This window comes from Alexandromys fortis, unplaced genomic scaffold (genome assembly GCF_014885135.2).
Source record: "Alexandromys fortis isolate MF-2015 unplaced genomic scaffold, M_Fortis_MF-2015_v1.1 scaffold_9, whole genome shotgun sequence".
Lineage (NCBI taxonomy): Eukaryota > Metazoa > Chordata > Mammalia > Rodentia > Cricetidae > Alexandromys > Alexandromys fortis.
Genome location: NW_026067892.1, coordinates 18,051,680 through 18,071,105, shown reverse-complemented (window position 1 = coordinate 18,071,105; position 19,426 = coordinate 18,051,680). Strand labels below are relative to the sequence as shown.

The window sequence follows — 19,426 nt, the reverse complement described above, 5'->3', positions numbered from 1 at the left end:
CACAGGGTCTACATCTTACCTGCTTCAATTTGTCATGCCATCTCTTGCCTTTCCAAGACTCGGTCTCTAGAACATTTCTAATCCCATCCTAAGACTTTTAGGAATGTTAAATAGTTCCTCCTCAGGAAAAGAATGAAGTCTCAAAACTATAAATTAAGATGCAAATAAAAACTAACATCTCCAAAAGGGGAAAAAATATGTATTGAGTACCTACCCATCATTGTGTAATGTTTTCGGCTTATCTTGTTTAAATCTTCATAACAACCCTATCAGGGAAGTACAGGTGCATAATCCCTTATCCGAAATTCCGAAATCCATAAAGCTCTGAAAACCGAAAGTGTTTTTGTAACTTATATGGAGACAAAACCTTATCTGATCTGAATTCATTCGATGGCAAAATTTGACAACTAACGTGAAGCTACTTATAGTCTTTATTGATCCCATTCAGTATGACTATCCATATTTAATATTAAGGCTGCAGGTCCCAACCCTTCTAATGATTTCCAGTTATTTCAAAATACATCTAGCTCCAATGATTTTGGATAAGGGATGGTGAACCTGTATTATCTTTGCCAGTTTGTAGATGAAGAAGCAGAATTTAAGAGGTCAAATGTTTGCCAAAGGTTCTGCAGATGGAAGTGGACGGAATGGAATGTAGCCCTGTCTGACCTGAAAGTCTATGTTCTTTTCACGTCATGCTTCCTCTCTGAATTGTGTGTTCTGCTTTGAGACATGTTCTCATGTAGCTCAGGGTGGCCTTCAACACCATTTTCCTGCCTTCACCTCCCAAAAGCATGGAACAGGTATTTTGTACTTAATATAGACATAGTTCTCCTTGAACTCTGATAGATTAAAGAGAAATAAAACAATTTAATTTATATAAAACCAGTTGTTACACTTCCGTAGGATTATAACCCTGAAAATTAAGGCTGTTTAGGTTAACAGAGTAACAAAAAAGGCAACACCAAGGCACAGTTCTGCAACTTCAGTTTTTAAATGCAAAACCAAGACTAGAGGGGTTAAGAGCACTAGCATTGGCTGCTCTTCCACTCAGGTTCACTTCCCAGCACCCACAGAGCAGCTCCAGGGGATATGACAGCCTCTTGTGGCCTCAGAGGACACCCATGCACTTGGTACATAAACATACACACAGGCAAACCATCCATACACATTAAAAAGAAAAAAATTGTTTCCCTTTAAATACCAAACTGAGGAGGCTTTTTTGTTTTTTGTTTGTTCTTGTTTTTTTTTTAGTATTTTTTAATATTTTTTAATATTTACAGATCACAAAAGATGATTTGGAAATTTAGTCCTTCAGAGTCCCTTGGTCAAGTAAATAAATAAATCACTTGCTTCAGAAAAGATTAGATAGCAATACTTCATTATACTAAAAACTACAAGCACCAAACTTTCACCACTGATACAATTTAAGTGCTTTAGCATACAATTTTCTCATTCATAAAAGTTGAGAAAACTGAGTAATATGTGAAAACGCCTTTAGAAAAAGTGCTACATCATTTGATTTTTAATTTAACTGCACTCCCAATAGTAGTAAGTCCTATAGAAAAGCAAGATTACTTAAAGAGGCAGTCCTGGGCTTTGAATTGCTCCAGGACCCCGCACTTTTGGGAGAAGATGGAGCAAGTCAATGAGACAGCTTGAAGTACAAACCCTGTAACATCCCAAAGTGCTGACTCCGCTACTCTATACTGGAGCCACAGGGCCTGATACTGTCTCTTGCTTCCATTGCTCTGTATGTCTTAGTGCTTAGCTCTCAACCTTCTTCAGGGTTTCCTCTTCCTCATCCTCGGCAGAAGCTCAAGTTTTTTGCCTTCAACACACACTTCCTGCCTCTTCTCTACCTTCATTCACTTTCTAAGAACATGAATTCCCTATCTCAATATATCCAACCCAAAATTCTTGTCAGACCTGGCCTAATGTTCTATTTATGCTAGTTCATATTCCAGTCCATTTCCAAATCTCTAGTTCTCCTTCATGAAGGGCAATCAACAAGTATAATATTGCTTGAGAATTTGCCAGGGAAAGCTTTCAACATGAAAGAATATAGAAAAATGTAAGGATACACAAAGACACCATTATGTTCCTCAAGAATCTTTGGGCGATATTCAGGATATACTAAGAAAAAACTAACTTTACAAGGAAACACGTTTTTAAAAAAATCACAAGGATAACAGTGGAGCAAGACCTTGAAGGGGAATGAGATTATTGTGCACTGTATGGTTGGGAAAATACAAACATTACCTAGACCAGGAAGGATCTTAACCCGCTTCCATCTCGGAGAGGAGAGCTATAGCGTCTGCCTCACTGCCTTCTACCCAGCATCCTGTTGTTTATTCCGCCTACCTAATTTTTTGTCCTATCAAAGGGCCAAGGCAGTTTCTTTATTAACCAATGAAAGTAACACATAGACAGAGGACCCTCCTCCATCATAAAGATTTAGGTGTGAAAGGGAAAATAATCTTTTCAAGAGGAACTAAGATTAAAGTGATTGTTTGGAGATTAGACTACTAATCTACTCCAGGTACCTACAGTAGTAAAATTCAAAGCCTTGGGAGTTATTATTTAAGGGGCAAAGAGCTTCAGCTTTGGAAGATACAAAGGTTCGAAAGATGGATGGTAGTCATGACAGCAGAGCGCCTCTACTACACTTGGTGACACCTGGTTTACACACGTAAAAATGGTGAAAATGTGGGCAATGGAAGTGGGCAAGGTCAAACCCCTGAAACTAGAAGTGACAAGATGTAACTCCTAAATTTAGTACATTTGACAAAAGCAGAAAAACGGGGGTGGGGAATAGAGCTCAATGCTGGGCATTTGTCAGGCATGGTAGTTCAATGCCCATTAGGAAGATGGCATTAAAGGAAGAAGGAAGCAAGACTGGTTGGCTATAATATAAAATTCACCTTGGTGCTAAGTCCTAAGGATACTCCCTCCCTGATCCCCGGCGTGCTACAGAATAAATATTTTATCAGATTTCATCTTTCCCACAGTCACTTTTATCCTCTTCAACTCTTTTTTTTCCTCCAGGTCAAATGTCTCCAGTAAAAATTTTACCTGTGCATTTTCTTAGCACCTTAAGATCCTCTATTGTTTCGAGTTTTTTGATTTTTGTTTTTTCTTCCTTTTCTTTTTTTCGGACGGAGGTGGGGGTAGAGCCTCTAAAAATTCCTCTACAGGCTCCTGGTGGGCAGGGCCCATTTTTGCATATTTAATTAGCTTAAGCTCCTTGGTACTCAGCAAAGAGTCAGGCACAAATTAGACTCAATAAATACCTGTGGATTGAAAATACTGACAGTAAGGGCTATTTATAATACAACCCCCACGAACTCCATCACAGCCAAACCCTGGTTGTGCCACTATTCCTTAAGCCTCGATTACCCAATCATGGAGGACTGTAAACCTAGGTAGCCTTCCCCAAGACTGCTGCAGACACGACACCGCGACAGAGAAGCAACACATAGGCAAAGCCATCATCTTTCTTAATTATGTTCTTCGAAGGCCCCGGCAAACCAAATGAAGGGCCTCGCCGCCGAAGAAAGGGGAAAGGAGCAGATTCCGCGGCGATGGGAGCTCGAGTCTGCCCATCTCTTGGGAAGAGATCCAGGCGCAAGGGCCGCCGTCGGGCTGAAGTGTCACGGAAGCCGGGCCGAAGCCTAGGTCCGGGAGGGTGGCGATGGGGATGGTCCCCGGGGCCTCAGAGGGCCGAGCACGGCCAGGGGCAGCCTTCCCTCGGGAGCTCGCACCCGGTACTGACAGGTCGTCCCCTTCAGGGACCGCTCCCCTCCCCGCCCAGGCCAGCGCAGCCCGAGGGAGGCGCGGCCCAGCCGCAGCGCACCTTTTGCCTGTCCTTCTTCTGGCTCTCGGACTCTTCCAAGGGTGCCTCGAGCTCCATGATGTCCCCCCAGAGGAGTTTCCCGGGCATTACTGGCCGCCGCCACCTCCCGCCGGGTGCGGTGGCCACGACCACCTACGGACACCGACAGCGTGAAAGGAAGCGGGGGCTGGGCGGCCGCCGGCCAGGGCCGTGCGTCACTTCCGGGCCACGCACCGCACCGCGGGAGCAAAGCAGCCCGAACTCTCCGGGAGGAAACGCCTCCAGAAAGCCGCAACCTCCCTCAGCCAATGAAAACGCCGAGAGGCCCCGCTGGGCCCGCCCACTCTCTCAAGTGACAGGCGGCTCCAGAACACGGGCCAATCTCCGGGAAGGACTCTTGCGCCGGAGGCGCAGCACGAAGAATTCCAAGGCTCCCCCTCCCCCTCCGGGAACACCTTCCTTCCCAGCATGCCCTGCAGGGCCCGAGCAGCCCCCTCACGGGCGGTAGGGAAGAGGGGCTGACGCGCCGTGCATCAGCTCCGTGGGCCAGCACGCGCCGGGGCCGGCCAGAGCGCCACGCGCCGTCCAGCCATTCGCCGCCGGAAACTGCAGCCCTCCGCCCCGCCCCCCGCAGTGGGTGGAGCGTTGCGTCTAACGGCTCGGCGGGTGGACGAGCACTGTCGTTGAAGCTGCGTGGGGGTCTGCCGGCTCGGCTGGGTCTGCGGCGTTAGGTTATGGCTTCAGTTTAGTTCCCAGGCTCCACAGAAGAGACAGAACCCACCTGAGAAAGGAATTTGTCCAAAGCCAGTCAGTAGCTCCGGCGGGACTAGAGAACTGCTCAGAATCCAAGATGGGCACACCAGTCTCAGCTATAGTTTCTGGGAGTGGGAAGGCGATTGCTCCTATGAAACAGAAGGAACAGAAAAAAAAAAAACCCAAAGGAACCTAACAAAAGCAAACCCAATGTGTCTGACAGACTTATTTGTAATAAGTACTTTTAATTTTACTGATCGGGATTGACTGCCTCTGAGTTAACAAACTTACACAAAAGATATGTTAGTAGCGGCGGATTGACTTCTTGGTCTCTGTGTGTGTTCACAAAGACTGGCATCAATCCCCAGTACCTCTCAGGCCAGGCTATCAACTGAACAACCCCAGTCCTTAAACCTGTGTTATCATTAGATGATCGCTTCATTCATTCGATCAGCTATTTCATTCCGGAGGGGAGCTAAGACACAGAACTGAGATGTCGGCCAAGGGGCATTCTTGCAAGCCACATGTTACTGTCCAATGCAGCGGCCTTGTAATTTGAGACCAAACAGTCTTAGCGAAACTGCAGATGGCTACATGCCCTGAGTTTGGGGGGCTGGACGTGAATAATCGGGATCGCAATATTCACAGTATTAAGTTTGTGTGATAGCTTCGGGACTTGGTGTGATTAAGGAACGACCTAGAAGTCCATGCTTGTTTATTTGAATGTAGTTTTATGGATTCAATTCTGTGAACAGGTGTGTTCAAGGATTGATGGTGGGGGAAAAAAAGCTTTTCCCAAAGGTTAGAGGAATACATAGGTGTCTCTTTGTCTAAATCTTTATAAATCTAAACCACTTCTAAATCTAGCCTGTTGTCTCACACCCACACCCAGCTCTACAGTGGCAGTCATTGTGCCCCACGACAGAATATGGTATACATAGGAACCACACGAAAAACAGGGATAAAGAAAACAGATGCAGGGTTGGGGATTTAGCCCAATGGTAGAGCGCTTGCCTAGCAAGTGCAAGGCCCTGGGTTCGGTCCTCAGCTTCAGGAAAAAAAAAAAAAAAAAAAAAAAAACGGATGCTGCTTTCTTGTGGTTAAAGGCCAGACAGATGAAGGAAAATTTTAGCTTCTTGGGATCCTATTTTTGATATTCTCATGGAAAGCCTGAAAAGGAAAAGCCTAAGATCTCTACTCCCTCCTCAAGTGACTTCTTCCAAAATGACCTCCTGGAGGGACACTAGCCCACTCACGCATGTAGCTGTGGCAGGCCTTGTCTTTCTCCCCATACCCCTCTGCCTTGCTGAAAACGGTTAGATTACATTCCTAAGGCTAGGCCCAGAGGTCTAGTCCCTTATTGGCCACTTCGTCCTGCTAGGCTTACTATCAAATGTTGATATCCAGCAATCAAACGCCCCCTTTGGCTCACCTAATTAACATGCCCAACTAAAATTAAACACCTCACCTTACCTCACCTTAACACGGAGGGGGGGGGGGCTTTACCTCTGGGCCAAGTCTGTCTCCTCTCCATCCTGAAGCTGTTCTTTGCTCCTCTGGGATAAAGACCCCTGTTCCTTTCCCTCCTTCCTGGTTCCCTGTCTCCTTTACCACCACATCCTAGCCCATTATAGTGCAGAGTTCCCTTTTTCTGCCTGTGAGGTCATTCGCTGCTGTTTTTCTCCCCTGCTTAAGAAAGGCTCTCTGCAAAAGCAGGTGTCTAATCTGGGGCTGAGAGGATGGGCCTGCTCCCTGCACTCGTGCTTCCAAAGTCCTAAACTCCCCGAACCAACACATGGATCTCTATCTAACCAGGCGGAAAAGGATAGTATAAGCCTAGACTTGAGTAACCTGCCCAAGGAGTGGAAGACCTAGTAGCCATCAGCTTAGCTTAATCAATTAGGAAACCTGGGAACGGGAACTATAATTTTAAAATTCAATAAATGGGTTGGAGAGATGACTCAGTGGTTAAGAGCATTGGCTGCTCTTCCAGAGGACCCGGGTTCAATTTGTAGCCCCACATGGCAGCTCATAACCGTAACCCTAGTTCCAGGGATTCCACATCCTCACACAGATGTGCTTCAGGCAAAACCCACTGCACAAAATAAAAATAAATCATTAAAAAAAACCTCAATAGACTTATGTCTGCTCATAAGATTTGGACCCAATGGGAATTAAAACAGGACTTTTCTCATCGCTGTGACCAAATATCTGCGAAGGACTGCAAGGAAGGGTTTCCTATTGGCTCCTAGTTCACGGGTAACACCCATTCTGGCAGGGCAGTTGTGGCAGGAGGTATACAGGCAGCTGGCCACATTCCATCCACACAACATAGAGTGATGTGGCTCACCTAACTTTTCATTCCGTCTGGCAACCAGTGTGGGTCTTCCCACATCAATTACCCAAATATACTCCCTCACAGACATGCCCAGAGGATTTCCTCCAAGGTGACCTAGATCCTGTGAAGTTGACCATCAATATAAATCATCACAGACATCGAGTCAAAACACAATCGTCAATTTGTGGGATCAGGTGATCGATCATCCTGTTCCAGCCTCCCTAGTGCCTGGAACTACAGGCAGGAACCATGTGCCTAGGTCCAAATATAACTATCGAAACATTGTTATAGACCACATATTTTCATGTAATTTGTTTTAGATAAGAGTTTGGGGCTGGAGAGATGGCTCAGTGGTTAAGAGCACTGCCTGCTCTTCCAGAGGACCTGGGTTCAATTCCCAGTAACCACATGTTGGCTCACAACTGTCTGTAATGAGATCTGGTGCCCTCTTCTGGCCTGTAGGCAGAACACTGTAAAAATAAATATAAGAGTTTTACAAAGTAGCCCTAGAAGATCTGGAACTTGCTAGAGGACAAAACTGGCCTCAAACAGAGATCTGCTTGCTTCTACCTCCTCAGTGCTGAGATTAAGGCATGTGCCACAGTGCCTGGCTTTAATTTCTTTGCTTTTGTGTGTGTGTGTGTGTGTGTGTGTGTGTGTGTGTGCAGAAGTTCTCTTTCTACAACGTGTGTCCTGGAGATTAAACTCAGACTGTCAGCCTCAGTGGTTGATGCCTTTACCAACGGAACCGTCTTGTTGATCGTATTTTCTAACTATCCTAAAATAGGTGTTGATATAACCTGAAAGGATAAATTCTGTGTTCTTTTCTGGCTATTCTCTCTCTCTCTCTCTCTCTCTCTCTTTTTTTTTTTTTTTTTTTTTTTTTTTTTTTTTTTTTTTTTTTTNTCTGTAGCTTTTGGTTCCTGTCCTGGAACTAGCTCTTGTAGACCAGGCTGGCCTCGAACTCACAGAGATCCGCCTGCCTCTGCCTCCTGAGTGCTGGGATTAAAGGCGTGCGCCACCACCGCCCGACTTCTGGCTATTTTCTATCAAAGGTTCTATAAAAATCCCTTTGTCCTTGGCCTTAGCTTATTAAACTGTGTGACTTTTAGGATTTAAAAACAAGGGACTATTTCTAAGTTTGCCGCTCTGGTCATTTCCAAAATTACTTTTGCCCATAGTTATAAAAAAGGTAAAGACCTATCAAACGACATCTAGCACTTTGAAGGTGGATGTAAAACTTTCCTCACATGAGGAAATAAAACACTTAGGATTATGATATGGAAGTGAATGGGCAGTTACAAGTTGATGGAGACAGTGGGGGCAGAGATTGTTGGGAGTGATAAGGAGAAGCAAGAGGGCATATGACCTTAGCCCATTTACCTTTTGTTGTGATGCCCAGCAAAATTCTTCAAAGACCTCGAAAGAACGGTACTCAACTTCATTTGGAAAAGCAAAAAACCCAGGAGAGCCAAAACAATCTGGCGGCATCACAATCCCCGACTTCAAACTCTACTACAGAGCTACAGTACTGAAAACAACCTGGTATTGGCATAAGAACAGACAGGAGGACCAATGGAACCGAATATAAGACCCAGATATCAATCCACACATCTTCAAACACCTGATCTTTGATAAAGAAGCAAAAAATATCAAATGGAAAAAAGAAAGCATATTTAACAAGTGGTGCTGGCATAACTGGATATCAACATGTAGAAGAATGAAAATAGACCCATATCTATCATCATGCACAAAACTCAAGTCCAGATGGATCAAAGACCTCAACATAAAGCCAGCCACACTGAACCCCATAGAAGAGAAAGTGAGAAGTACACTTGAACGCATTGGCACAGGGAACCACTTCCTAAATATAACACTGAGAGAATAAATGGGACCTCCTGAAACTGAAAAGCTTCTGTAAAGCAAAGTCATGGTCAACAAGACAAAACGACAGTCTACAGAATGGGAAAAGATCTTCACCCCCACATCAGACAGAGGTCTGATCTCCAAAATATACAAAGAACTCAAGAAATTGGACACCAAAAGATCGCATAATCAAATAAAAAAAATGGAATACAGACCTAAACAGAGCGCTCTCAACAGAGGAATCTAAAATGGCTGAAAGACACTTAAGGAAATGTTCAACATCCTTAGTCATCAGAGAAATGCAAATCAACACAACTCTGAGATTTCATCTTAACACCTGTAAGAATAGCCAAGATGAAAAACACTGATGACAACTTATGCTGGAGAAGTTGTGGGGAAAAGGGAACACTTCTGCATTGCTGGTGGGAGTGCAAGCTGGTACAACTACTTTGGATGTCAGTGTGGTGATTTCTCAGAAAATTAGGAACCAACCTTCCTCAAGACCCAGTAATACCACTTTGGGGTAAATATCCAAAGGATGCTCAATTGTGCCACAAGGACATATGCTCAACTATGTTCATAGCAGCTTTGTTTGACATAGCCAGAACCTGGAAACAACCTAAATGCCCGTCAATCAAGGAATGGATAAGAAAAATGTGGTAATTTACATAATGGAGTACTACACAGTAGAAAAAAATGACAGCTTGAATTTTGCAGGACAATGGATAGAGCTAGAAAACATTATTTTGAGTGAGGTAACCCAGACACAGAAAGACAATTGTCATATGTACTCACTCATAGGTGGTTTTTAAACATAAAGTAAAGAAAGCCAGCCTACAAACCACAATCCCGGAGACCTTAGACAACAATGAGGACACTAAGAGAGACATAGATCTAATCTACGTGGGAAGTAGAAAGTAGAAAAAGACAAGATCTCCTGAGTAAATTGGGAGCATGGGGACCTTGAGGGAGGATTGAAGGGGGAAGGGGAGAGGCAGGGAGGGGAGCAGAGAAAAATGTAGAGCTCAATAAAAAAACAAAAAACAAAAAAACAAAACAAAATAAAAAACCACCTGTTGTTAGCCAAGTAAGGACAGTAATGCAAAAAACTTGATTAGCAAAAGCAACAAACATCACTGTAGAAGTTAGGTGCAGAGGTGCTCACCCTTAAATGATTGTTGTTGCTGCTGCTGCTGCTGCTGCTGCTGCTGTTTGGCTTTTTGAGACAGGGTCTCAGGTTGCCTAGACTGGTCTTGAACTCACTATGTAGCTGAAGTTTTCATTAAAGCGCCCATGTGCTGCCTCTTGCCTTCTCTGCTAGAATTAAAGGTGTGTGCCACTGTGTCCAGCTTCGCCATTTCGCTAGTAAATAGTTTTGTGAGTTTAAAAAAAATGTATTTTTAATTACATGTATTTATGTGTATGGGTATATGTATGTGAGTGTCTGGGCAGGCCAGAAGAGGCCATAAGATTCCCTGGAAACCACCCTACAGTCCTCTGTAGGAGCGAAACAGGTTTTCAGTCACTGGGCTTTCTCTCCAGCCCGGTTTTGCCTGTTTTGAATTGGGCTGTAGGAACCAGGACATCAGAGCCAGCATGAGTTACCCCAGAAGAGGGCACTGTCACCAAAGAACTGCCTGGAAGCTGCTGAGAAGCCCCTGAGGCTTCAGGAAGAGAGGCTGTGTGAGAGACAGGGTGCCCCCTTTCTTGCTTTATAGCTTCCTCCTGCCTGGTAGGCAACAGCCTCTTTCCTGTTTCCTGTCTCCTCAAGTCTGTAGATTCAGATAAGTCCTCCAGATGCAGCAGCAGGCCCTTCCTGTTGTTTCCAGAACAGAGCCCACAAGTCCCAGTAGCATGTTTGCTAATTACATTCAGCGATGGGTTCGCAACCTAAGAACATACACATGTAGTTTAAGAGCACACCGCATGGCAATCTATTATTGAGCTAGTGTAATTTCAAACTACTATCAATAATTTGATTAAAAAAGGTGCAGGGGGATATGGGGGAGACACGGGACTGGGGTAGGGGGATAACTGAAGAGATGACTTCTATTAATAGTACTTGTTCTTTTGAGGTGCTGGTGGTGCTTATGTCTTTAATCCCAGAACTTGAGAGGCAGAGGCCAGGAGAGCTCTGAGTTCAAGACCAGCCTGGTCTACAGAGTGAGTTTCAGTATGGCCAAGGCTGTTACATAGAGAAATCCTGTCTCAAAAACAAAACAACAGAAAAGCATAGGTGTTCTTACAGAAGATCAGGGGCCAATTCCCACCACTCACATGTAGACAGACTCACAGCTGTCTGTGACTCCAGTTCCAAAGGATCTGGCACCCCCTTCTGTCTAAGGACACCAGGTATGCATGTGGTAAGCACAATAATTGTGTGTAAAACATTCATATGCATAAATCTAAAGAGTTTTTAAAAGTGTGCATGTGTAGCCGGGTGGTGGTGGCGCACGCCTTTAATCCCAGCACTCGGAAGGCAGAGGCAGGCGGATCTCTGTGAGTTCGAGACCAGCCTGGTCTACAAGAGCTAGTTCCAGGACAGGCTCCAAAACCACAGAGAAACCCTGTTTTGAAAAACAAAACAAAGAAAAAAAGTGTGCATGTGTGTGTGCTCATGTGATGGAAGTCTGTGTGCACCTGACACGGTGTGCTCCTGGAGATGCCAGGACAACTCTGTGAAGTGCCCCATGACCCATTCATAGCTTAGAAATAGGTCATACACTTGTGATCATTAATAAAGACAATAACATATAAATAATAAAACCACAAAAATTACATTTGTTATGGCATTATGCGCAGAGGTCAGAGGACAGCGTCAGAGAGTCAGTTCCTTCCTTCCACTGTGAGTCCTGGGGATTGAACTCAGGTCGTTGGGCTTAGGAGCCTTAACCCACCGAGCTTTCACGGGACCTTTGTTGAATTTTAAAAATGTGTTTTACTGTAAAGAAAGAGAATATAAAATGAGACATTTGACATTGTATTTACTAGTGTGTGATTGTGTGGTAAGAGAACAAAATTTGGGAGTCGGTTCTCTCCTTCCACTGTGTAGATCCCAGGAGTTGAACTCAGGTTGTTAGACTTGGTAGCAAGTGCCTTTACCCACTGAGCCATTTCATGAACCCATTGCATTTGATACTATAAACTACTTAATGTCAAAATTATAAAGCTTTTTTTTTCGAGACAGGGTTCAAAATTATAAAGATTTTAACAACTGGTCTCAAGTTACCCATCTTACCTCCAAAGCAAATGATGTTGATGAAGTCCACATCAACACTTAATAGAAATCCCATGAATTGGGGGTGATTTATGGGCTCGTAAGAAATTCAATCTTGCTATTACAAACAATGCTGCTATAAACATAGTAGAGCATATACTTTTGTTGTGTGATAAGGCCTCTCTTGGGTATATTCCCAAGAGTGGTATTGCTGGGTCCATGGGTAGGTTGATCCCAAATTTCGTGAGAAACCTCCACACTGCTTTCCAGAGTGGTTGCACAAGTTTGCATTCCCACCAGCAATGGATGAGTGTACCCCTTTCTTCACAACCTCTCCAGCAAAGGCTATCATTGGTGTTTTTGATTTTCGCCATTCTGACAGGTGTAAGATGGTATCTTAAAGTTGTCTTGATTTGCATTTCCCTGATCGCTAAGGAAGTTGAGCATGACCTTAGGTGTCTTTTGGCCATTTGAACTTCTTCTGTTGAGAGATCTCTGTTCAACAAAAAGCCTGGGTCAAAACTGGTCTCGCTGAACATAGCGGACAAGGAGGACTACTGAGACCTCAAGAACAATGGCAATGGGTTTTTGATCCTACTGCACTTATTGGTTTTGTGTGAGCCTAGGCAGTTTGGATGCTTACCTTACTAGACCTGGATGGAGGTGGGTGGTCCTTGGACTTCCCACAGGGCAGAGAACCCTGATTGCTTTTTGGGCTGACGAGGGAGGGGGACTTGATTGGAAGAGGGGGAGGGAAAGGGGAGGCGGCGGTGGGGAAGAGACAGAAATCTTTAATAAATAAATTAATTAATTAAAAAAAAGAAATTCAATCTTGTTGAGAGACATGATGCCTTTAATTTTCAAATAAATTTCCTTGATGCAATGACACCTCATTGAAGGTGAGTTTGGGGTGGTAATTTCATGATAATCTTTTTCAAGTTCCTCTCCTTTATCTACCATCACAGGGCAGGGCACCATCCAGACACATTGATAATGGAATATATTACTTGTACAAATCTACTTAGTGTGTGTTAATGGCACTAAAGAAGATATTTCTTAAATTGGGCCATGGTGGTACACACCTTTAATCCCAGCATTCGGGAGGCAGAGGCAGGAGACCAGCCTGGCTCTACAAGAGCTAGTTCCAGGACAGTCTCCAAAGCTACAAAAAAACCCTGTCTCAAAAAACCAAAACACCAAAAAAAAAAAAAAAAAAAGAAAGACATTTCTTTCAACAGTGACACTTGTCACCAGCACCACTAAGAAAAAGGGATAGTGGAGGTGTAATGGCAGGCTTCAGTGTGAACGTCCACCTCCAAGGCTTAGAAGAACCCTTGATAGGTCTACCATTTTCCCTTCCTTCCTTCCTTTTGAGGCAGAACCTCATGCAGCCCAGGCTAGTCTCAAAGTTGGCATAGCAAAGGATGACCTATGACCTTGAACTTCTAGGGCTCCTGCTTCCACTTGCGCAGAGCTGGGGCTTGAACCCAGGACCCTCCAGTGCCAGGCAAGCACTCCACCGTATGAGCTTCAATCCTCACCGCCCTCAAATTTCTTTCCATTTTCCAGTTTCTTCGATTCACTTGGCTGTAATCCAGTAGAAAAGCTGATTTTAGAACTATCCTACCTCCCCCCGGGACGTATTATATCTGATACAATCTCTATACATAGATTAACAAACTCACCATCAGTAAATGATTTTGTTGCTATTAAATATGCCCACTATATAGACAGCTTTTACCGTAGAATCTGAGTCTCACTTTTTTAAGAATGTTGAGGAAAAGGCCCTTGATTCATTCCTTTTCACCACATTCTCCTTCCAACACAATCCTTGTGCACACCCAATTTGGCAGCACGTTTTGTAAAATGCCTTTTAAGTCTTTGAAAACATGGCAAGTTCTCTATAAACTAAACAGAGTGTCTTACTACTATAGACACAGACATTAGACATCTGCCCACTTTTCACTTGGAGGAATTTTTTTTGTCTTATTTGGTTTTCCTTTTTGGAATGAATGTGACATTTTTAGTAAACATGGCTAAAAAAAAAAAAAACCCAAAACCAAAAACAAAATCAAAAAACCCTGATGTAGGAGGTTCGGCGCAGTGGAGGAAGGACCTTGAAAGCCCAAGGCCTGCCTCTTGCACCGGAACCACGACTGTGATATATTTGACCACGCAGCCATCAGGTGAGCTGCTTCTCAGCCACCACATCTTCATATTTTTCTGGATTTCACTTAGTGAAGTCTTTCTTGGAGACATGGTGGCCGGGGGACTGAAGCTGTAGGGCTTTGGCCATGTGGTCCTTATTCATTCTGCAGCTCGATCCGAATGAACATGATGCCCTGGGCAATGTGGACTCTGGCCATGGTGCTCTGTGACTTCCCAAAAGGACACGGCACACAGCATACCTGTCTGGACCTTGGTCTGAGGAGCCTATGAAACCAGAATCATGGATATTCACCAGAAATCCATCTCAAATGCCCCTTAAAGCAACACATACAAGCAATGGGTTGCATACATTTCTTTGTAGTCATTACACACACGGTCTCCGAGCTGTAGGGAACCACAGGTCTACGGACACAGGAGTTCTAGATATCCTTAGTCAACCCCACTTGGGGCCATTTGATTACCTACAGGCAGGCTGGAAAAAAGACCCTGGGCAGCGACGACCCAGGGAAGGATTCCTCTGGGAAATGGGCAACACATCGTATCAGTTCTTTCCGACAATGCTTTAATCTCCAAGTGTCTGTGCAGCCCTTTGTTCTCTGGGTTTTGTGTGAAATCCACTTAAGCTGAGCATTCCACATTCCTGTGGCTGATGAGAATGGCACTATATGTATTGGAGAAACCGATCAAGGAAAATTAAAGTTAATAACATTTAGTTAGAAAATGATAAATTATTTCATGTTTCTTTTATTGAAAAACCACAAAAATTTCTAGTAAAAGGCACTGAAAGCTGCTTTAAAATGGTAAAAAGGAAGAAAGTAATTAGAATACAATATGGTGGGGTTAATAATAGCACATATGTTCAGCTTTAGAGGATCCTTACATATCCAGTTCCTAAGAGTTCTCCAAAGTCAGTTAAAATTTTAATCCTGACATGGTGGTTTATGCCTGTAATCCCAGCACTCCAGAAGCAGAGACGGGGATTACCCATCGAGATCCAGGCCAGCCTGATCTACAGTGTAATACCACATCTGAAATACATTTGTTTTTAAGTTAGACGTTTATAACTGGGGTTAGTTGAAGCAAGGAACTGGATGTGAGTGTTTGCCTCTTCTTTATGCCGTCACAGTTCTGCAGAAAATTCTGTCTTCTCTTAAATCCATCCAAAACGGCTGAATTATTAGATGCCAGGCTCTGGGTCCTGAAGACATTAAAAGGGACAAGATTACTGTCTTCCAAAGGGACCTGGGATGCCACTCAGGGCGCTGTCATTTTGTGTTAGTTTGAAGCTTTATTAACACTAAGCCATACTTAACAAATCTAAGGTAGCCTTTCAAAACCAAGCCCGTTCTTCACAACTGAAAAGCCACACAATAGCACCCTAGTTATTTGACAGGTACTTTCAAAGAAGTTTGTGTTTTCTGAACATCGGTTCTCAAACCTCGCATCAAGTGTCAAACCTAGTGCCTGCTAGCCAGAAACATCTATCTCCCTAGTGGAATCAGTGTATCAGGTATAGCATCTTTCTTTTGGGAAGTCACAGGAAGGGGATAATGTTCTTGTTCTGGGGACTATGAGCTGTGTCCTTCCTTATCGAGCCCCATTTGTCTTGCTCCAGGACATCTGTTAAGTGCGTATCCTACACTTTGTACTTCTCTTAAAGTACTAACTATGTCTTGTCCATCTGACCTTAATCCTGAGCATCATAGCATAGAGTTGACGTTCAAATGCTGTTTTCCTTCTTCTTCTTCGTCTTCTTAATATCGGTAATGATTATAAGCCTCTTAAGAAACCCATAGCATGATCAGTTTTAAAAAATGGCTCTCTTGGAGCTGGAGAGATGGCTCAGTGGTTAAGAGCACTGACTGCTCTTCCAGAGGTCCTGAGTTCAATTCCCAGCAACCACAAGATGGCTCATAACCATCCATAATGAGATCTGGTGCCCTCTTCTCGCCTGCAGGCATACATGTAGACAGAACACTGTATACTAAATAAATAAACTTTATAAAAAAAATGGCTCTCTGCTCTTGCAGAAGAGCTGAATTCAATTCCAAATACCCATGTGAGACAGCCCATGAGTACCTGTCACTTAGGTTCCAGTGGATCTCAGGCTTCTAGTCTCTTGAGGGCACTCACACTCATGTGCATACATACACACACAGACACACACACACAATGCACATTATTAAAAAAAATACAGAACAGCAAGAAGTTGGGCCAGCAAGACAGCTAAGCGTTTAAAACTGTGTGCCATGAAGGCCTAATGATATCCAAAACCCACATAAAAAAGCCCAAGGCTCTCAGCCAGCCAGTGATGGCACAAGCAAGCGTTTAATCCCAGCACTCCAGAGGCAGAAGGAGATAGATCTCTGACTTTGAGGCCAACCTCGTCTAAAAGTGAGTTCCAGAACAGCCAGGGCTGTTCCAGAGAAAACCTGCCTTGAACCCCACCCCCCACCAAAAGCCCACAGGCCTTAACTGTAATGCCAGCAGTCCCGGGGCGAGCTGGAAAGTGGGGACAGAATAATTGGTCAGCAGACAGCGCACGGGCAGAAACAAAAGAGTGCCTCAAGGTGGAAGGAGAGAACGTGGCTCCCCCAAAGTAGTCCTCTTACTTCCACATGAACACTGTATATACACAGATGAACATGCACGTACAAACACATGTAAAAACTTCTTTATGGGATTGGTTAGATCAGTGGTTCTCAACCTTTCCCATGTTGTAACCCTTTAATAGAGTTCCTCATGTGTGGGACCACCCCCCCAACTATAAAATTATTTTCATTGCTACTTCATAACTGTAATGTTTTCTGATGGCCTTGTGAAAGGGTTGCTTGACTCCCAAAGTGGTCTCTGCTCAAATGTTGAGAATAGGACAGTTCTATTGGTTCAGCTGTTAAAAGCACTGGCTCCAGCCTGGCGGTGGTGGCGCACTCCTTTAATCCCAGTACTCGGGAGGCAGAGGCAGGTGGATCTCTGAGATTACAAAAAGAAACCCACTGGCTCCTCTTGCAGAGGACCTGAGTTTGGTTCCCAGCACCCACACAGCAGCTCATAACCATCCAGGGATCTGCTGCTCTCCTCTGGCCTCTGTGGAAACCAGCGCACCTGTGGTGCTCAGACATGCAGGCAAAGCACCCATACATACACATTTTTCCTCAATTAAAAAAGAGGAAATTAAGCTGGGCAGTGGTGGTGCATGCCTTTAATCCCAGTACTTGGGAGGCAGAGGCAGGCAGATCTCTGTGAGTTCGAGGCCAGCCTGGTCTACAGAGTGAGTTCCAGGACAGATTGCTGAGCTACACAGTGAGACCCCATCTCAAAGGAGTAAAATAAGTGAAAACAGAAAGTTGTGGGGCAGCCAGGTGCCTGCTGGGCTCATGCTCAGGCAGCCAGGTGCCTGCTGGGCTCATGCTCAGGCAGCCGGGCACTGCACCCACACTCGGGGAATGGCAGTGCTCACTTCCCTTTTTCCGTTTCGTTCCATCCAGGAGCCCAGCCCATGGGACAGTGCTGCCCACAGTCGAGATGGGAAAACCCATCTCAACTAACCTCATCTAGATAATCCTCACAAACATGTCTCCTGGGTGATGATGGCACCATCATACTCTGAGCTAACGCATCTTGGGTACATAGGAAAACTTTCTCAAAAATCTAAATATCACCCCACCCAAAACTAAATTAGCAAAACAGAAGAATAAAGAAAGACTTGGGAGAGTAATGTGGGAAGCTCACAAATTGGAAGCTACTCTGGTCAACATAAGAAGACCTTGTCTCAGAAATAAAAAGCAGGGGCTGGAGAACGGGCTCAGTGGTTAGGGACTCATGTTAACTCTGGCAGAGGACTAAAGTTTTGCTCTCACTGGGTGACTCAATTGCTTGTAATTCCAGCTCCAGGGGATCCAAAGCCACCTCTGGCATCCCAAAGGGACCTGCACACACAAGCAAATACCATACACACACACACATATATATATACTAATTAAAAAATTAAAGATCTGGCCCGGCGGTGGTGGCACACACGGTTTAATCCCAGCACTCAGGAGGCAGAGGCAGGCAGATCTCTGTGAGACATTCGAGGCCAGCCTGACCTACAGAGTGAGTTTCAGAACAACCAAGACTGATTAAAGAGAAACCCTGTCTCAAAAAAACAAACAAAAACAAAACAATAAAACAAAACAAAAAACAAAATGCAAAAAGACCAAAAAATGTAAAAATCTGAAAAAGCAAAACAAACTCCCAAGATCGCTGGTGAATGTATCGGTTGCAAGAGATCTAGGATAAACTAGGTGGAAAAAGACACATGACTGTGAATGACTTCTTGCTAAAAGATGGACTCTGTCTGCAGGTGTTTTGTCTGCAAATTCATTTGCATTCCTAAGGAGGGCATCAGATCCCAAGAGATATAACTGTAAACAGATGTGAGCTATCATGTATGTTCTGGGAATTGAACCTGCATCTTCTGGAAGAGCAGCCAGTGCTTTTAACTAACCACTGTGCTGTTTCTCCAGTCCCTGGCATTTTGTTAAATACTTGTATTTGTGTTGAGTGTGGTGGCACGTGCCTTTAATCTCAGCACTCATGAGGCACAGGCAGGCAGATTTCTGAGTTTGCGGCCAGCCTGGCCTTCAGAGCAAGTTCTAGGACAGCCGGGGCTACACAGAGAAACCCTGTCTCAAAAAACCAAAGAAAAAGTAAGAAAAAAATAGTGGGATCCTTACAAAGTTTAAAAACTACTTTGGGAAGGAGGGTAAGATGGTTGCCAATAGTGATAACCTGAGTTCTGTCCACAGGAACTGCACAGTGGAAGAGAGAACCAGTTCCTTCAAGTTGGCCTCTTACCTCCACACTCTGTTGTAGCACACACAGAGAGTTATTTAAAACCTTTTAATAGCTAGTTTTTGTGTGTGTATGTGTTTGTGGGGAGGGGGTTGAACCCAGGCTGGCTTTGAACCTGCTCTGCAGCCAAGGATGATCTTGAACTCCTGTTTCCACCTCTCACGTGCTGGAGGCTACCACCCATCCCCCACCCATGCTGGAATCAAACCCAGGGCTTTGTGCTTGCCATGCAAGCACGCTACCTGCTGGGCTACAACCCCAAACACGTCCGTATTATGTTTATGATACAAACAATTGTTATTTTAAGCAAGTGAGAAGTGGCCACATCCTTTACTTAACTCGGAGATCCAGGAATAGAAGAGAAGAGCTCCAACTCTGAGTTCTGAAAGTACTTTGGTTTTAGCAGTTCCTT

The 19,426-nt window shown here is 44.4% G+C and overlaps 2 protein-coding genes across 3 annotated transcripts in view; both read right to left on the bottom strand.

The window, feature by feature from the left end:
* Positions 1–4,072, bottom strand: part of Ddx50 (DExD-box helicase 50) — a 28,975-nt gene extending 24,903 nt beyond the window's left edge. Inside the window, exon 1 of one of the 2 annotated variants that reach the window (XM_050138086.1) lies at positions 3,857–4,072. In XM_050138086.1, coding sequence (XP_049994043.1) covers positions 3,857–3,943 — 87 coding nt within the window. In that variant the 5' untranslated portion in view covers positions 3,944–4,072. The remainder of the gene's footprint in view (positions 1–3,856) is intronic. The other variant, XM_050138094.1, reaches the window with a different exon arrangement.
* A 10,903-nt stretch (positions 4,073–14,975) lies between these two features.
* The window catches only part of Stox1 (storkhead box 1), a 55,853-nt gene continuing 51,402 nt past the window's right edge, over positions 14,976–19,426 (bottom strand). The window contains exon 4 of the mRNA XM_050141527.1: positions 14,976–15,376. Within this exon, the coding sequence (XP_049997484.1) occupies positions 15,229–15,376 (148 nt within the window). The 3' untranslated portion in view covers positions 14,976–15,228. The remainder of the gene's footprint in view (positions 15,377–19,426) is intronic.